The sequence below is a fragment of the Lepisma saccharinum genome, chromosome 21 (genome assembly GCF_977018435.1).
Source record: "Lepisma saccharinum chromosome 21, izLepSacc3.1, whole genome shotgun sequence".
In the NCBI taxonomy this organism is placed as follows: domain Eukaryota; kingdom Metazoa; phylum Arthropoda; class Insecta; order Zygentoma; family Lepismatidae; genus Lepisma; species Lepisma saccharinum.
The window spans coordinates 34378664-34398246 of record NC_139249.1 but is presented as its reverse complement, the minus strand read 5'-3'; the positions used below and the strand labels follow the sequence as shown (position 1 = coordinate 34398246).

The 19583-nt window shown below is 38.9% G+C and overlaps 1 protein-coding gene across 1 annotated transcript in view; it reads left to right on the top strand.

Moving 5' to 3' along the window:
* Positions 1-19583, top strand: part of LOC146003883 (thrombospondin type-1 domain-containing protein 7B-like) — a 559677-nt gene that overhangs the window by 271185 nt on the left and 268909 nt on the right. The window contains exons 13-16 of the mRNA XM_083142348.1: positions 10823-11056; positions 13327-13521; positions 17066-17309; positions 18136-18271. Coding sequence (XP_082998474.1) covers positions 10823-11056; positions 13327-13521; positions 17066-17309; positions 18136-18271 — 809 coding nt within the window. The remainder of the gene's footprint in view (positions 1-10822; positions 11057-13326; positions 13522-17065; positions 17310-18135; positions 18272-19583) is intronic.

The following is a 19583-nucleotide window of genomic DNA, read 5'->3' as shown; positions in this document are numbered from 1 at the left end:
CTGGAGCACTGAATTATTTACAGTGGGGACCCGATACACATATATAATAAAAGACCACCGAGGAGAAATTCTCAAAGGCAGGTTCTATGAAGAAGAACTCAGCAAAACTAAACAGCCTGACACATATCTGATAGAGAAAATCATCCGCAGAAAAGGCAACAAGATACTTGTCAAATGGCTAGGACTTCCAGAACACAGCTGGATCGAGGCAGACAAAGTGATACTATGAACACCTGGGATGTTATAAAGAGACTGCCAGAGCCTGAACAGCAGATTAAGAGAAATGGAAAGCTGCTGCCTGATAATATTAGATGTCTTATTGTTGGGCCATCGGCTTGTGGTAAAACTACACTAATGATTGATAATTTTTTATTGGCACCCAACTGGTTAGACTGGAAAAACAGGCACTTGTATGTTTTCTCTAAGAGCTTGGAACAATTAAAATATCAGCAGCTGATGAAGCTATATAATGGACTGGATATAGCCACTTTTGAATCAGATGTTAAGCCACTCCATGATTGTCTTGTTAACTCTGTTGTTGTGTTTGATGACATTATACTGGATAATCAAAACAAGGTTAGAAATTTTTTTACACAGGGCCGACACAAAAATATAGATTGCTTCTACCTGGCACAGACTTTTTCTAAAATACCGAAGCAGCTGATCCGAGACAACAGCAATTTTATATGTGTGTTTCATCAAGATCATACCAACCTCAAACACATACATGATGAATATGTAAGTGGGGACTTGAGCTACAATGATTTTTCCAAGTTTTGCAGTAGGTGCTGGAACCAGGACAGTTATGGGTTTGTCACAATTGATATGACAAGGAAACCCAATAGTGGCAAATACAGAAATAAAATCAACAATTTTCTAGACATTGAAACATATATAAATAACCATGAAAAGGCCAATCATTGATGATCTTAAATTAAGAGATTATCTTGTAAAAAGATTTAAGGGATGGAAATCAGAGAACCGAGGAATCTATTAACAACACAAGCAAACAGAACAGCCTATTATTGATGCTATTAGTGAATTAGGTAAAAATATCAAAACTGTTACAGAGCAAAATCAAAATTTGATCACAGAGCTTGTACCTGTAGCTGCTAGGAACATATTAGATTATCCAATCACCCCACTTTCTAGTATTCATACACCTAGTCCTATTCCTCCTCGAAGAATTGAAGCTACTCAGGATCCTATTGAATTGGGTCTTCTTGCTCAAAAATATTTAAGCACACCTAAAGACAACAAAGATGAGGTGTTTGGTTTATATGCTGACACAGAGGTTGATGGTAGCATCATACATAGAATTGGCAATTTCAGAGTAACATTTATGGGAGATGATCTGATAGTATATTCAGAATCTCATCTTGGAGAAAGGGGTGCTTTTGTTAAGTATCCTGGCACACCTGGATTGTGGGAACTGATGACCAGGAAAAGGCCTGGCAACGATACAGATCAAGATTATGAGCATTACAAAGAAATATTAATAAAATCAGATGCTCTATACCAGAACAATGATCCCACACAAAAGAGAGTCAAGTCTAGCAGTGGAGCAAAATACAACAACTAAATCAAGCCCATATGGTCACAGATCAAGACTGGTAGTGGAATCAAACAATACAACACCCTGCCTAAAGAATTTGTCTGGGTTGATGATGTCAGGAAACTTGTAGATAGGTTGCAGGTGATAGCTGGGGAGGAAAATGCTGGCAACCACCATTTTTTCAATGAAAAGGTTGGAATTATGGACATGATAAGCACAAAATTGTCTAATTTTATAGTGAATGACACTAAGGGGATTGGATATCTTATAAAAATTATTAATACTCCACCACCTAAATTTTGGAATATCTCTGAGGGTCGGGGGCTGGTTAATGACATCATAAACAAGCTGCCATTTGAACTACACATACCAGGCTATCAGTATTGTGGTCCAGGCACAAAACTAGATCATAGTCTAAACAGAGGTGACCCTGGTGTTAATCCTCTAGATGCTGCTTGTAGAGACCATGACATAGCATACAACACACATTCTGATCTTGATAGGCGACATGTTGCAGACAAGAAATTAGAAGAGGTTGCATTTGGTAGATTTGTAAGCAAAGATGCTTCTTTAAGTGAAAGAATAGCAGCATTGGGGACCACCATAGCTATGAACACCAAACAAAAACTCGGGTGGGGGTTGTGATAAATTAAATAAATTTAAGCCACTTAATTAAGCTATGTAAACCCAGAATATGTATATAATAAACCTAGGATGAAGGCCAAGGGTGTTATGTATCAGATACCTTATGCAGGTCTTAAATCTCTTAAAACTATTGATAGTCTTTTAACCAAAAAGCAGCGCAAGAAAAAAATTCTTGTCTTGCCAAGGGCCATGGTATGAAATTATTACTTAGTACCCCTCAATTAAAAAAATTACAGCAATCTAGAAAAAAATCACATATAGGTGGATTTATATTTAGTATCCCAGCTATTTTGGGGGCTGTGGGGAGCTTGGCTGGGGGATCAGCTGCTATAGCAAAAACAGTAATAGATGCCAAAAAGAATAAGGCAGAATTAGATGAATTGAAGCGCCATAATCTGGCCATGGAAAAACAAGGCAAAGGTCTTAAGAAAGTCATGAATATGTTTAAAGAAACAAGAGCCGCTTACAAACCAAGATATTGAAGCTTTAATCAAGCCACTGGGCATCAAAAATTTAGTAAAATATCTAAAATCAACTAATCTTTATTACAAGAATGCCCGTATTCAAAATTTCAAAGATGTTAATTGTGGACATCTGTGTTTATCTGTTCTTAGATATCTGTCTCAAATAAATAAACCATTAATTGAAGATTTTCAAAAAGCCTTGTGGTATCTGAAGCATCATGGGAGTATTCCATCTCACCAGCCAAAATTCAATATTGAAACTTAGATTACATGATGATATAGTGTATCCCAAAACAATAGCTCTCAGAGCATTTTATGGCATGTGCTTGATCCCCAATATTACACACTACAACAACAAGATTGCAGTTGCTGATCAAAAAATTGTTATCACTCCAGGGCAATATAATCTATCTACTCTAAATGCTCAGTTACCCAGAGGTATAGTGTTAACTCAAAATTCTGTCACTCACAGAGTAGAGATTGTGTCTGCTACAGAAACAGTGGATCTGGGTACTATAGGAGAGCTGTTAGGCTTTGAGAACAACACAAAACTTGAACCAGCCATTAAACAGACTGCTATTAATATACCTAAATTCTTAGCCATAGAGACTCTGAATATTCACTGTAATGTGGCCGAGGGTATGATCACCAAATCAGATGGCATAGGCACTCACAAACAAACTGGGATCATTGCAACATTTAAACCTAACTCTGAATTTATGGAACCGATCATCTACACTCCATCACCAACATTATATTTTCCTGTGTGCCATAATAGAATAGACTACATTGAGTTGATGGTCACTAATGAAAAAGAAGAATTAGTTGATTTTGCTGGAGCCACAACAACTGCTATCATAAAAATTAATATTTAAATAAAAATACATACAAAAAAATGGAAAATATTGAGAGTTATGAGCTACAATCATTCCCCCCAAACAGGAGGACATTTGCAAATTTAAATCAACCCAACACAGAGATTGAGGTTGATCTTGATGTAGGAGATGGCTTTATACACCCCCACAGAGCAGATCTATACATCAAATTTGATGTTGTAAAGCTCGATGGTACAGATTATCCTGCTAACTCAAATATAAGATTGGTAGACAATTTTGTGCCACATCTGTTCTCTGAAATTGAGATCAGAAAACATGGTGTTGTTATAAACAGAGTAGATTACCCTGGTATTACCTCTACAGCTTTGGCCACACTAAAATTATCCAAGACCGAGGCTTCTTACTACAAAATAGGTGGATTTGAGGCTGGTGATAAAATAATATCTAAGAGCCACACTGTGCTGTTCCCCATGCGCCTGTTGCCAGGATTCTTCTCAGATTACAAAGATATTATGTGGAAGGGTGGTTTAAGAATTACATTTAGAAGAGCTGCCAATGATAATAATGCTTTGATGAGGTACAGTTCATTAAACTCTACAGGGGAAGCTCTGCCTAATACCCTACCTGATGAAGGCAAATGCTTTATTCAGACTATGGAGCTAAGAATCCCGGTTGTTGAATATGAGGCCAGTTATGCTCTTAAATACAAAGCAGATATCCTAAAAAATCCACAGGTGCCTTTACAATTTTATACATATCAATGTGTGCAGAAGCCTGCCACTGGTAGCTATTATGAGTTTGATGCTACAAATTCATTCTCCAGTATACAATATGACATGCCAGATTTTGTGGTGGTACTGTTTCAGACTGGAAGACACAATAACCAAGAAAAAAATTCAAGTAAATTTGATAACTGCAACATCAAAAACACATATCTTAAAAATGGCAGAAATGAGGTGTTTCCTAGAGAAAATTATAATTTAAACATGTCCAAGGATGATTTCCTTAAATTATATGAAGCATTTACAGCATACAAAAAGGGTCACTACTGGCAATACTGACATGTATTACACACCAGATGAATTCAAACACAGAGACCCATGTTTGTCATCAACACCTCAAAAAGGAAACAAGTTGTGGTTAATTACAGGACAAACATTAAAATTATCTGTGAATTCCATGATACACTCCCTGATGACACCATATGTAGTGTTATTCTTATAGGTGAAAAATCATATGTTTATGATGTAAGAAATGAGAGAGTCACAGAGCAATTCTAGAAAACCTCTGCATATTACATTGTCTTTGTACTAGATATGCAAGTTGGGCCTTGGGTCCAATTAAAATATTGAGCATATTCCAGGTAACATATTAACATAACAGCAACAAGTATTTAAGCATATATTACATTATACTACTGTGTAAGCAACAGCTCTTATGAGCATTTTTGGCTTAGTTTTAAGTGTGGCCAAAACAATATCAAGAGGGGCATATTTTTGACAAGCTTATGGACAACAATCTCACAGATTCAGCTTTTGCACACATGGCCAAATCAGTCTGTTGAGGCTTCTTCATTTGTACACTAGAATTCGGGATTCTTGGGATTTTGACAGAGTAGCACACTGTAAGCAATAAGATCATATGGACAACTTGAGATAATTTTAAGTGTAGCCAAATTAATCTATTGAGGGTTCTTCATTTGTACACTAGGATTCAGGATTCTTGGGATTGACAGCATAGTACACTTAGGGCAATTGACCCATATGGGCATCTTGACATAGTTTTAAGTGTAGCCAAATCGGGTCTGTTAATCAAATAGGCTCCTCATTTGTTGTCCTTATCCTATATACTTTTACACTACTGGTCGCGCTTGTGTGTTACCTGATAAGAGCTTTTTTATAACCTACCGTGTCTGAGAGGCACAAACTTCCAATAACGTAAGTTTTTTTTTTTGCGTGTCCCGTGGACACACTTCCAGTAGTGTAGTTTTCTTGCACACAAGTATTATTGATGTTGATGATTAGAACTTAGTTATAATGGAGGAAGGACCTTCTGCATCTAGGAAAAGGAAACTAAGCGATGTAGCGAAAGTGGGTGAACCCAATTTTTGAGCCAAGGTTTTAAAAATGTGGGAAGAAGTGGAAGAAGAAGACGGGCTAGAAGAGGAGATGGAAGATCTATTTTCTGATGATGATTCCGATGTGGACCCCACGTTCATTCCTGAGACATATGGTTCTTCCACTGATGATGAAGATTGTCGTAATTTCGAAGCTAGTATTCCGTCTGTAAGTTGCAGGACAAATAAAGAGAAAGACGTTCCGGCTTTCTTTCAAGGTAAGAAAGGATATTCTTGGGAATCTAAAGAACCAACAAAGACTAGACGTGTTCCTCGTCAAAATATAATACGATGAATTCCAGGCTTGACAAAGATTGTTAGAAATTTAGGTGAAAATCCTCAAATGGAAGATATTTGGTCTCTAATTTTTGATGACGACATTATTGATCATATTGTGTTGTGGACAAATGTAAAATTAGAGAAAACAAGAATTAAAGTCCAAGAGCATCAAAAGAGCAATTACAGACCAACTGATAAGCGTGAAATAAAGGCAATTTTAGATCTTTTTATGCTTACATCAATTTGGATATTATTTAGATCAGCTATGTCAGTGAAGCGTTTCCAAATTTTGTTACTGTGCCTCCGATTTGACGACCCTGAAACGAGAGAAACACGGAAGGAGACCAACAAAGTTGCAACCATTTCAGACATCTTCTCGAAATTCACGCATAATTGCCAAAAATTATTTTCTTTAGGAGAATATGTTTGCATCGATGAAATGCTTGTACCATTTCGTGGTAAATGCAGCTTCAAGGTTTACATGCCCAAGAAACCAGCTAAATATGGTATTAAAATTCTTTGTCTAGCAGATGCCCGCATGTCGTATTTCTACAATGCCTACATTTATTGTGGTAAAGGATCTGATGGAGTAGGACTAAGCAATGAGGAGAACAAGCTTAGTATTCCAACACTATCAGTTCTTCGATTAGTGCAACCGATAGTGAACAGTAACCGAAAAGTAACTGCTGACAACTGGTTTTCCTCTTTAGAACTAGTGAAAGAACTTGAAAACCGAGGACTGACATATGTGGGAACTGTTAGAAAAAATAAACCAGAAATCCCCCAGGAATTCTTGCCTTCTCGTAACAGAGAAGTTGAGTCTTGTCTTTATGGCTTTAAAGAAAACGTCAGGCTATTGTCATTTGTCCCCCCAAAAAAAGAAAGCTGTAATTTTAGTATCCAGTATGCATCACTCGAAAGAATTGGATAAAGAGACAGGGAAACCAGAAATTATTGCGTCTTATAATAGCACTAAAGGGGGTGTGGATACGCTGGATCAAAAGTGTGCCAATTATTCTTCTAATAGAAGATGTCGGCGGTGGCCTTTAGCAATATTTTTCACGTTAGTAAATATAAGTACAGTAAATAGCTGCATTCTGTACTTATGTTTTAAAAAGAGCCCAAGTATTTCCAGATACAGATTTATGAAAGAACTAGCCATGAACCTCATGAGACCTCATCTTGAAAGGAGGTTGAAGGTTCATAATTTGAGGAGTAAGCTGAAAAAATCAATCGAGGAGGTTCTGTTGAAGAAAACACCGTACAATGAAGACGAGCAACATTTAGCAAAAAGTGACAAAATGGAACGCAAAAGGAAATGTAGCCTTTGTCCTTATCAGAAGAATAGAATCACAGCATATAAGTGCGTCAAATGTGACAAACCAGTATGTCTCGAATGTTCCAGGAAAGTAAGTGTGCGTGATGTGTTTGGTTGACAGAAGCACGTAATTTTCAAACTTGCTCAGTACTTTCAAGAAAACTTTTGTTCACAAAAAAGTGAATTTCATTTCAAGTGTGTGAAAATTTCATTTTCATAAAAAGAGAAAAGTTTTTCTCAATAATAGTTATTTTTTCTTAAGCACTTGCGTTGTGTATGTATTTTGAAATAAATTTTATAATATTAGATTATAAGGATACATCTATATAATACTTTGCCAAGGAAACCAAAGTTTCGGCGTTCCGTGTCTGTCAGACACATACTTCCAATTATGTAATAAAAAAATCATTCTTCCTGTTAAGGGTTTTAAAACACCAACTCAAACCAAACCAAAAAAATACCCAGAAAATTATTAATAAACACTGTGGCTCAGTACTTCTCTTATAAATTCGTGGTTTATTGTTTACTTTTAAGAGTTGAAATTAAACTGTGACTAATTTTTACTACATGAGTAACATGCTGTTTGTTTTAATAACCTTTTAAGATCAATTACCGTGTATAAACTGCGCTAATATAATTATCAGTTTTATAGCTTTACATAACTTTTATAATCAACTAAAAAGTAATGGTTTTGTTCTGCCATCTATGAGAGAAAAATACAGTACGTAACATTGTTATTCGTACACAGAATTTCCGAGGAAAATATGTCATATCTCCTAGTAAATATAATAATTTTCATATGTACCTGGAAATTAATGTTAATGAAGGTTTCACCAACAAATGTCAATAAAAATGTATGTTCAAAGTGTATAAACAGAGCATATAATTTGTGTGAAAAGATAAAAACACGCTGTTTCATGCAACATTGTTATTCGTACAGGCAAGAGTTCGAATCTTCCTCGCATACAGCGCCACCGCTATTCGGGCGATTTCGTGCAGTTTGCAACTTCGTAACAAGTTTGAACATGCAGGCGCGCTCCCCGTCAAGCGGAATGCTGGCGTAGGTATTGTTGTAGGCCTATCGTCTATCAGCGTGTTCGAAATGGGCAAGGCAAAGGAACTTAGTTCCGATCTGAAGGATCTCTAGACACTTAGAGGTTATTCGTTAAGAAAAAATGGACAAACAGTCAATAAATCATACTCCACAGTTCAATACATAGTAAACAAATTTAGAGAGGAAGGTTCAACACAGAATGTGCCGAGAAAACCAAAAGAAAGACGGTTGAATAAACGTGATGAACGCTTTATTTTAAAAAGATTGCGAGAAAACCCCGACTAAGTGTTCCTCAGTTACACCGGCGGTTCCAGGGGGTGGGGGGGATTCGATGGTACGGCCGTACCCCCTGTTTCACGGACGCCCGGGCGACATGAAGGCAGAACGTATACCCGGATTTTATTTACTGAATGCATCCTTTGGGGTAAACTTGTTCTTGTTCATGCGCATATTTGTTGCTATGCAACTTCCACGTTGTAAAGTTCCGACTGGAACACTTTGGAGATATGTAAGAGGAAAAAATGCCAAAACATCGTTCATTTTGTTTGCTGCTTCAGTCAACGTCAACAATCCCTTATTAGATCCATTCTCACTTTTACGAATTCAATTGTTTCTCGTTCCGTTCACTGCAGAATGCGGCAGGCGGCTGTTCGGAAGGTTTACTGGACGTTTTTGAACATTTTAATAATCCGCAACAATAAGCGGCACGATAAACATTTTTTTAAAAAAAAATAGTTCGTAGTGTTGCTTCCCTTCGGATACTCAGTTGTGGTCTGGTATAGTGAGTGAATCGCATGCATTAGAAGAGTACAGTCTTAACAGTTTGCATCTTCCTGAATTTTTCTTTCTGGTTTTCCGTTTTCGCATCCAATGAAAATGAGTACAGCAAGGAAAGTACTGTCAGGGGCAGAAAATAGGAAAAGGCAGAGAGAACGGGAAAAGGCTACCTTGCGTCAGTCTACTTTCATGAATAATTTTCCGAAACGTTCGAAATCAGGTGAGTAATTGAAGTCATTGAAAAACTGTCTACTTCTAGCGAATCACTTTTTTACACTTCTCCCGAACAGTATCATAGCGAACATTTTTTTGCGATTCGAGTTTCGAAACTAGAAATATTGACACTTGAATTTTGGATAACATTAGTTATGTCAGGTTTAGTGTTGTTTTTGTCTTTGCTTCTCTCCTGGCTTTTTCTTTTGAAATCACAATAAAATATTGCTGCAAGAATTGGACATTTCTTGATAAAACTACGTATAGGCTAGTATTAGGTACTGCTAACAAGGACAAAACGAAACGTTTCGTCCGCGAAGTTAAGTTATTGTGAGACAATGAGAACACGTAACATTTCGCCCCTGAGAAAAAAGTTAAGCAAATCATACGTTTTGGGAGAGTATTTGAGTGAAGTAGTCGTACCAAATTCTATAGTTTCACTCATTTCACATACCTCGGGTCGTCTTAATGATTCTAAAAGCAAGAAACAAATTTTCTTTTATCATCCCCCAAAGAAAATCAAATATTACATGTATCTGTAATTATACCGTAACGTTCTGTACAACGAACGTCAACTCCCAGTCATTCAAGCATCGTTTTCCAATCAGGAATTATTCAGTAACATCAGAGGAATGCAGTGTCAGGCAGCACTGAAGCTCTTCCTGGTCATCAGCGGCATAAACAGGCGAAATCCAGGAAGAGGCTACAGGTCTGACTTAGTAAATTCGATTGGGATAAATGTCCTGAGGGCATGGAGGTCATACACAGAGAGGACTCTTTGAGCGAGACCGCGTCGTCGCCAGTCGCGAGCGAGCGTAAGTACTCACCGCAGATCTACAGCCGCAGCACAGAGACAGGTATACCTATTCCAATAGCCATGCTGATCCAATCTGTAGGAGTGTCATGTTTGCCATTCAAGTGTGTTTGCTCTAGGCGAGCTTGGTGGTAAGGTGCGAGAGGTACTAAACTAAACACACTTGAATAGTTTATTCAGGTCGAAATTTTCCGAGACTGAACCCGGGATCGAACCCATGCCGTCCTGCAGTCGCCGTCCAAAGCATGGTGCCTTAGACCGCACGGCTACGGAGGAGAAGCCATTGGAAATTAGTTACCTCAAAGTAACATTCAATAATTACCGTCACAAATGTTTCAAATATACTGAAAACTCGCACCTCATAGTTGTCAAGCTTTAAATATAGTCCATCAGATGTCAGTACATAGTTGTCAAGCAATTGTTCCGCCGCGGCAAATATACAGCAATTGTACGAGAAAGGTATGAAGCGATATCACGTTGATAGGTGCAATATTGTTTGAATATGTATGGAATCAAAATTCATAAATACTGCCTTTATTTTCTTACAGAGTAACAAAGGGAAACCACATGAACACTAGTGAAAGGTTGAAACATGATGGGTGCCTAAATTAAATGTCATTGTTGTACATATTTTGTTATAAACATTGCTTTCGGGTAATTAATTTAGAATAACTTTGTACTTATTTATAAATAAACTCATTTACCCGTGATTTCTTTGCGTTACTTTACTTATTTTTGCCTTTACTTATAGACGAGAGCAACGAAGTGAGAGATACTGGAGGGGAAGTAACTCCGACTCAAACAAGACACCGCGTCGTAATTCAGCCGCCGTCCACAGGAGGGCGGGAGTGTCCCGTCCTGGAAGAGCTACGGCCCTGCCCTCTGTCGGCGGCGAGGTGCAGGCATCACAGCTGGTGGATCGGAGACTGGTCAGAATGCCAGTTGCCAGCGAATGTTGAGTGCGGTCAGGGATACAGAACGCGAGGTATGATATAATTACTGTGAAGAATGAATGTATTACTTAAGTGACATACCCAAAATGATAACAGGAGAATTCGCTGTAAAACCAGAGAATGAAGCAATATTTCACGTGGACGTAGAGTGAAATTATGGCGGAATTAGACACAAATAACTCGACACTTTTAATTAAAATACAGTACTATCGGAGGCGCCAACTGAAGATAAATTTTGGGGGACAAGGTCAATAAATTTTTACTTTATATATATAAATATACACATAATGTGTCCCTAGGACTACTATAACAAGATGTCATGTACATGAACTCCACAGTGAACACAAGATGTCACTCAAGTTACAAAAACTGAGTTTTTGGTTCTTCACTACTCAACAGAAATGATTCCAAGCTCTTGCAAGGAAGTTAAATAACTGTATTTTTCTTTTCACGCATATTATACTTATCTGCATAATACATAATTCCCATGCTAAAGAGTACTTTTCACAAAACTACATGTCATGTATGTACATTAGTCATTCATTATCATTACTCTCTATATCGGTCAATATCAAAAATCTATCGTAATAAGTTTTCGGAACTGATTAGTAATTACTTGATCTGTCATGTGTCTTGTATTCAGTAAGGTAATTCTGTTGTAGAAGATTTGCTGCCACATTAAAATATAATTTCAATATATTTGTTCATCGTAGCACCGTCTAGTTCGCTTCACATTTTGACACTAGATGTAGTGAAAGTGCATACTAGTGTCAACCTGATGCAAGGATATTGTGTTCGCCAGACTAGTGGTGTACAAGTCCTAATTTGTATCTCTGTCTCTCTCTCTCTCTCTCTCTCTGTCATACTTGTATTTCTCTCTCTCTCTCTCTCTTTCTCACTTTCTGTCATTATTTGTATTTCTTTCTCTGTCTATCTCTCTGTGTCCTATATGTATTTCTCTCTCTCTTTCTGTCTTCATTTGTATTCCTCTCTCTATCTCTGTGTCATATTTGTATTTCTCTCTCTCTCTTTCTGTCCTTATTTGTATTTTTCTCTGTCTTTGTCCTTATTTGTATTTTTCTCTCTGTCTTTGTCTTTATTTGTATTTCTCTCTCTGTCCTATTTTCATTTCTCTCTCTCTCTCTTTCCGTCCTTATTTGTATTCCTCTCTCTGTCTCTCTCTCTCTCTCTCTGTCTTCTATTTGTATTTCTCTCTCTTTTTCTGTCCTTATTTGTATTCCTCTCTCTCTTGTGTCCTATTTGTAGTTCTCTCACTCTGTTCTTATTTGTATGCCTCTCTCTTGGTCCTTATTTGTATTTCTCTCTTTCTCTATTGTTATTTGTATTTCTCTCTTTCTCTATTGTTATTTGTATTTCTCTTTCCATTCATAAGTGTCTGTTCTGCTCATTTGATTGGTTGGCAAGTATTGCAAACGGCGAAGACACCAAATCCACTACGTGAAACCAAAGCAACGAAATAGACGACGCAGTGTTGCACTTTCCAACTAACTAGACACATGAGTGCAAAAAGTGCAGCTACTGTATTACCTTTACATTAGTGGTTTGGAACCTTTTTTCAGTCTGGGACCCACGTTGAAGGATATTACACTTTGTGGGACCAAGAAGCATGGGCGCCTGCAGAATTACTTGTAGGGGCGTGCAGCCAGTTCACATATTTCGTTCTAGAGAAGTAAATATGTAGGTAACGTTTTTTGACGGTGCTTTGAAAATGTCTGCTGGTGTTAATATGGAACACTTTGAATTTGTAAGAAATACCTGTTCCATATTACAACCCCGGTTTCCATTGTTTCAGGTACACAGTGCCACGAACACAAATTGGTCCTAAGAAGAAAAACATGTAGCGCTATGTAATTATCCTAAAGTACACTTTATTCGCTAATCAATCAGTCGATCGGCTTTTATTTTGAACCTTATCATTATTTCATATTACCACCACATTTTCCAAGCCTTCAATTTTGACAAGGTTTTTCTTTTAAAATTGTATATTTCCAAAATGAGGGCACAGTTTTGAATATACGTTTGGTAATACCAATACCAAAGAGTATATTTACATCTGCAATACGTGAAAATAATCAGAGTCAGCAACTTGTCTAATGACAGTGGAAAACAAAAAAGTGTTCCATATTACCACCTTCTCCCCTATTTGTAGTAGTAGTACAATCAAAAATACATAGCAGATGATTGTACTGATTATGTGAAAATTCAACTAAACTTTGTGTGCATTAGACATATTAACATATTTGTACAATATTACTGGTTGATGGTTGTGCCTTTCTTCCAGCCGTTGCGTGCCAAAGGAACCACCACACGAAGGTGGACCCCAGCCTCTGCATCCAGGAGAACGGGACAATCCCCCACATGTCGGAGCCGTGCCACGTGTCCTGCGACCTCCCCTGCATCGTGTCCGAGTGGTCGACGTGGTCCAATTGTCCCCACGCGTGCAGCGGGAAGAGGAAGCGGCAACGGAATCTGATTGGTTAGTTTGAATTTTAAATGTATCGTCAATGCTAATTCAGTCTTGGCAATATCTGATAAGGGCAACATGAAGCAAAGCAAAGCAAGGATTTGTAATAAGCATGGTTGTACAATTACGTGTAAAAGAAGGTTTTCTACATGATACGTAAATTACGCGTTAAAAACGTCAAACGTAAAAATTAAAAGAAAAACATGTGTTTTGCGATGGTTATTGGTATGTATGACAGTTGTCAGTGGTAGAAAACAAAAAGAGGCTTTAAAAACTCCTTCCGAATTTGTATGTGCTCATATATTGGAATTTTACAAACCGCCATATTCACATTCATATCATAATTAGCCTATGCAAGTGGCATGAAGAAGGATTTTGAAGCTGTTACTAAAGATTTGAAATCCAATCCAAATAAATTGTCGTAAATCGTTGTTATGTTATATATTAGGGTAAATCAAAAAGTGAAGGTAATTTTCACATAACATCTTTATTTCCACATAAGAAGAAAAACTACACATATCACTTTTCTGAAGAAGTTTTTTGGTTGGTCACGAAGCCACGTCTGCACCGCCTGCTGGATCTCGTCATCTGACCTGAACCGACGACCACCCACTCATACATCTTTCGTTGAGTCATGGTGCTTCCTTCATACTGCGCTAACAGCCGACGGTGGATGTCTGCCCGTTTGCTTCTCTCCGACCACAGAAAGCGCACTACGGCGCGCTGTTCCTCGATGGTGCATTCGTGGAGTGGTGCGTCCATACGTGTGACCCTTTTGCTCCGCAACACTCGACTGAATGGGGCAGTAATGGATACTCCTACTTCCATGTCACTCCTAGTATACACATGGTGACATCAGACACACCCAGTCTTCGTTTATTCTTGCGAAAACACAAAATTGCCTTTAGTTTTTGATTTACCTATATAAAAGTACTAGTGCAACAGTTTTTCTCAATGTTCAAAAATATGTTAAAGAAAAGTTCTATTTTTAAAAATCTGTTAGTGTGGGTGAGGGCGAGAGGTTGCTGTGTAAACAATCTTCAGAAAATAATGATTTTGTGCTGAAATATGTAAGAAAATTAAAGTTTTAAATGTAATATAATTAAAGTATTTTTATGTTACTAATTTACATAAGAAAATTAGTTTTTTACATCTGGATAAGAAACTTGTTTTCTACGCGAAGTAAATTTCGCGTAATTCATGTAAAAAACTTAGCCAGTAAATTTCCTTGCGAACCCTGGTTGTAAGTCAACCTTATACACAAGTATGGATCCAAAGCACTGAGCTATGTGCATCAAAGTCGACGTATTGCCGGTGGCGAAACTGCAAGGAGTAGAATAGACGCTTAAATTGCCTCGGGCAGAAGTTCTTGTTGGTGATTAGTGTGCTATTTCTCTATAACCCTGTGTACGTATATATACTAGTATTTCTTTCCTCAGGGGAGGGGGCTTGGTGACATTCTGAGAGTCTTTGATTGACTGACATCTTTCTTAGCTCGAAATCCTGATTTACCACTAAAAAAGTCAGGATGCATCTCTAGGAGCATGACCCTAACGCTGGTCCATCTCACCCGAAGATCTGTTGGGAAGATAGACAACTCTATATTCTTCATTTCATTAATAACAAATTTCCTCGCGTGTTTTTCACAGTGAAAATAATAATAATTGTTACTACGTGTCACCAGCATTGATGCTGTAAATAACGAAAGTATAGCAATTCTTAAATTGCGCCTTCGATAACCTGCAAAAACAAGAATAATGACATAATACCACACCGAAGCAAAACTCTTCTCAGCAACTTACTATAGTGTGTATAAAGAGGTCATCGTAGAAAAATTCACAACATGTATTTACTTTGTATGAATACGTTCCTCACTGTGTCGTGATAACAAGATGTGACTGTGTAAAATTATAAGTTGTTCCAACTCGTGTTGTTGGCACCTAAAATATTGGTAAAAGTAAAATATATGTTATGGAATTTTCGATGCCATCTGGTGGCATGATATAGCACCTTCCTCACAGGATGAAATAAGACAAGTATTTCTTTTAATGATGCTGAGGAAAATATACCGAATTTGAACATCACTTTTCTTTTTAATTTGTTTAATGTATATTGGATCGCAGTTATTCTTTGTAAACATGACAAGTTAATGAATGTGTATCTCGAGTTATAATTTAGAGAGTATAATGTAAGATTGTCTGACTGCCACTTGGGAGATCAGAGTTAGACACCAGGGGTGGGTGATGTAAGGTCGGACATTTTCCGACTTTGTCCCTGCATAAAGAGGCCCTGGGGTCACCCAGCCTCAAATAAATAGCTACCTGTGGTAACTCTGGGTGTAAAAGCAGTTGGAGTGTGATGGAGCGTGATGCCGATCACGCCATCGGCACAAAATGGCCGAGATCGAGAATACGAGGTGCGGCTATAAAAAAACCTGACTGTTGCTACAAAATCGTTTATTGGTTATTTTGTACAATACAAACATTATCCCCTTCAAAGTACTTCCCTGCACTATCGATACACCGCTCCATACGAATCTTCCATTGCTGGAAATTATTTTCTGAAACCATGTCCATGACCTCCGTCGCTTTTCCTTTCACAGATTCTACGGTCGTAAATCTGGTTCCCTTCAGTGCTGATTTGACCTTTGAGAATAAAAAGAAGTCGTACGGAGCCAGATCTGGCGAATATGGTGGATGGTCTAACTCTGGGATCCCATGCTTGGCCAAAAAAGCCTTGACTGACAATGCCGCGTGGGGAGGAGCATTGCCCTGATGAAGAATCCATGACTTGCTTTTCCCTCAAATCAGGTCGTCGTCGTTGTTTATGTTGAAATTTTCGTGTATAATCTGACGAACACTTTCTTTGTAAATTCCTGTGAATTAAGCAATAGCTCGAATACTCAATCGACGATCAATTCACCGACATTTCCAATGCTTGATTCCGTTTTAAACGTGCAAGGTCGTCGAGGACGCGAGTCGTCCGCGATCACTTCTCGTCCATCTTTAAACCTTTGAAACCACTCAAACACTTGCGTACGTGATAAACACTCATCCCCGTACACTTCCTTCAACAAACCATAAGTTTCTGCGGCGGATTTTCCGAGTTTCATAAGACACTTTACATTGATACGCTGTTCCACTTTCACACTTAACATTTTTCCGACGGAGTACGGGTCACTTCGTCCACAAGCTGCAGCGGAACTGAGCGCCGCGCACCCTGGGCAATCACACAGTCGATAGGCAGGATATCAGGTTATACACTCATGCACCGTTTGACCTTGACGCGCTTGCCGTTTGTCGGCAGCAACATCAACCCGTTTTTTTAAACCACACCTCGTATGTAGAAGATATCAATGCATCCCCCTATGTGCCATTATGGCAGTGTGCAATTTTCAGGGGGCAGCTAAAATAAAAGATGTCAAACCGTTATTTACTTTTAATATCTGTATAATACCAATTCTCACTATCGCAATATAACATCCTTGCTTAAATGTGAGGTTCTAGTGCACAGAATTAAATTCATATTTTTCTTATTGTTATTGTCATTGTTGCAGGCCTCTCAGTGTCCAGGGTGGAGTGCAACAATGCCGGAGAATTCCCCCTCGTGGAGATGAAGACCTGTCCGTGCGGTATGTACGTGCCGAAAGCGGAAGGGGATTGGTCGAATTGTATCCTGGAAGAGCCTGCAACCACAGACTTCACGGCCAACGGCAGGCGGACGGCGAACATGTGTGGAGTGGGTCGTCGGTATAGGAGGAAAGGATGCTACGATAAAGATGGAAACATGGTGGAACCGAGGTAAGGGTTAAGTTAACTTCATAAGGTTACACTCTATATAGGTATCCTGTATTGACAAGTTTTTATACATCATGATTCGTAAGTCCGTGAAACATTTTAGAAATTTACCACAGATAGTACAGTATGATCCAAAAAAACGGGCACTATCTTTCGATAGGCTTCATGTCTTCATTTTTTATCGGAATTAAATGCAACTTCAGTTATAACTAGTTTATCGTGTATAGAACATCAAATTAAAACATGAAAGTCTGTGGCCTTTTCTTCTTCATTCTAGAGCACGTTTTCGAGATTACCTCCATGTAGCTCCGTGCATTTCTTGAGTCGCAGCACAAATTTGTTCAAGACGTCCTTACAAACAGATCGCGTAATGACTCATATCTCCTCCCTGATGGTTTCCTTGAGTTCAGAGACGGTCCTGGGTCTCCCTGCGTACACTCGGACCTTGTTATAACCCAAAAGGAAGAAATCTGGGGGGAGTTAAGGTCTGGGCTATGAGGAGGCCACTCAAAATCAGTCTTGAGACTGATAACACGGCCTCCAAAGTTCTCTTTCAGCCAATTTCGGGACAGGTTTGAGGTGTGAGAGCTTGCTCCATCTTGCTGGAACCAGAACTTTCTCATAAGCGACGGATAGAAGGTCTGTAGCTCACTGTTGAAGGTTTTGAGGACCACGACATCTGGGAGGCCGATACATGTATTAATATTCACGGTGTCTCTCTGTAGTATAATTCAATGGTCACAGCTTTTATTGGTCTATATATCCATGTGCTTATCCGCTGTCACGACTACGATAAATGTGATACAGGAGGAATTCTATCTTTTTGCAGCTTATGTTCAGGAGCTGGTCTTGAGGAAGAGCCATGCATGGTCCCCTGCCCCACCGACTGCCTCCTCAGCGAGTGGACCACTTGGAGCGAGTGCAGCTCATCTTGTGGACCAGGGCTTCAAAACCGAACAAGAGAGGTATGTGGCTGTACGAAAAGAAGGTAGAACGTACTGTTATATATTTTTACAAAGTGATGCAAAATTTATTGTGTGTGTGTCTGTCACTTTACTATACTTAATTGAGCTTGGATGATAAGGATTATCACCTCGCTTATTGTACATTGCCTTTTGTCTAATCACGACGGGTATGAATGGCTTTAAAATGATATGGATGAAGACACAATCACAAACGCATGCACGGTGCAACACAAGTCCAGCAGGGGTCGTCCTGGCTGTGGGTAGAGGCGTCAAAGCCTCGTCAGCCTGAAAAAAGTGCAGTCGAAGGTGTACCATGAGGAATAGAAGTTGACGTTTGAGTTCAGAGAAGGTGGTCGACTTACACCCGCATTAGCTTGGAAAATGGCAACCTATTCAGGCAATGTGACTAATACATGTATTGTAGCCAATAGGGTAAGCAGGATTTTCTTCGAAGGGGGCACACCGTGGCGTGCCCAGGATTTTCGAAGGGTGGGTTACGTATACTTTTTTATACAGAGCATTCCCTGACATTCGCTACGAGACTCTGCGGCAAGCGGCCCGGCGTCAGGGCTTGTCTTTCCCGGCGGAAGGGGTCTGAGACAATCGGTAGAGTCGGCTATTAAAATTACAGTTGCTATATTGTGTAACTAACCCTGACTACAGAACGTGTTGAAAATGATTCCCTTTGCTGCAACACATTCCTGATATCTCCGAAGGAAATTGGCATTTACACGTGCAAGTTCGTCTACTGTAATTCTCGTACAATACTCTCTTTTAGCTCACGGATGGTGTGCGGATTGTCTTTGTATACTTTATTTTTTAGATTTCCCCATAAATAAAAATCGCAGGCTGACAAATCGGGGGACCTAGAGGCTTTTGAAACACCCGTTTCTTGCGAGAGGCGGCAGATAGATTTCCGAGGAGACTGTTCTAACCTTTGTCCTATCTCATCGAGTTTTTCCTCAGTAAGTACACGTGCGTTTTTCTTTCCACTTTTATTCAGAACTGACCCTGTTACTCTAAACTTTTTTACGAGGTTTAATATAGTGGTCCTATGTGGAACGGGAACACTAGGAAATTTCGTTGCAAAACGTCGTCGCACTTCTCCACACTTCCTCTTTCCGAAGTAACACTCGACAAGATAAATCCTTTGTTGTAATGTAAACTTTTGTGATACCACATTAAGCCACAATCTTCAACACACGGACACGACACAACACAACGTCCGAGGGAGGATTATGCTGCCGTCAGTCTGCAACGTCAACAGAAAGGGAAAGAGAGCGAAGGCAGGGAGAGCGAAAAAAAAACAGAC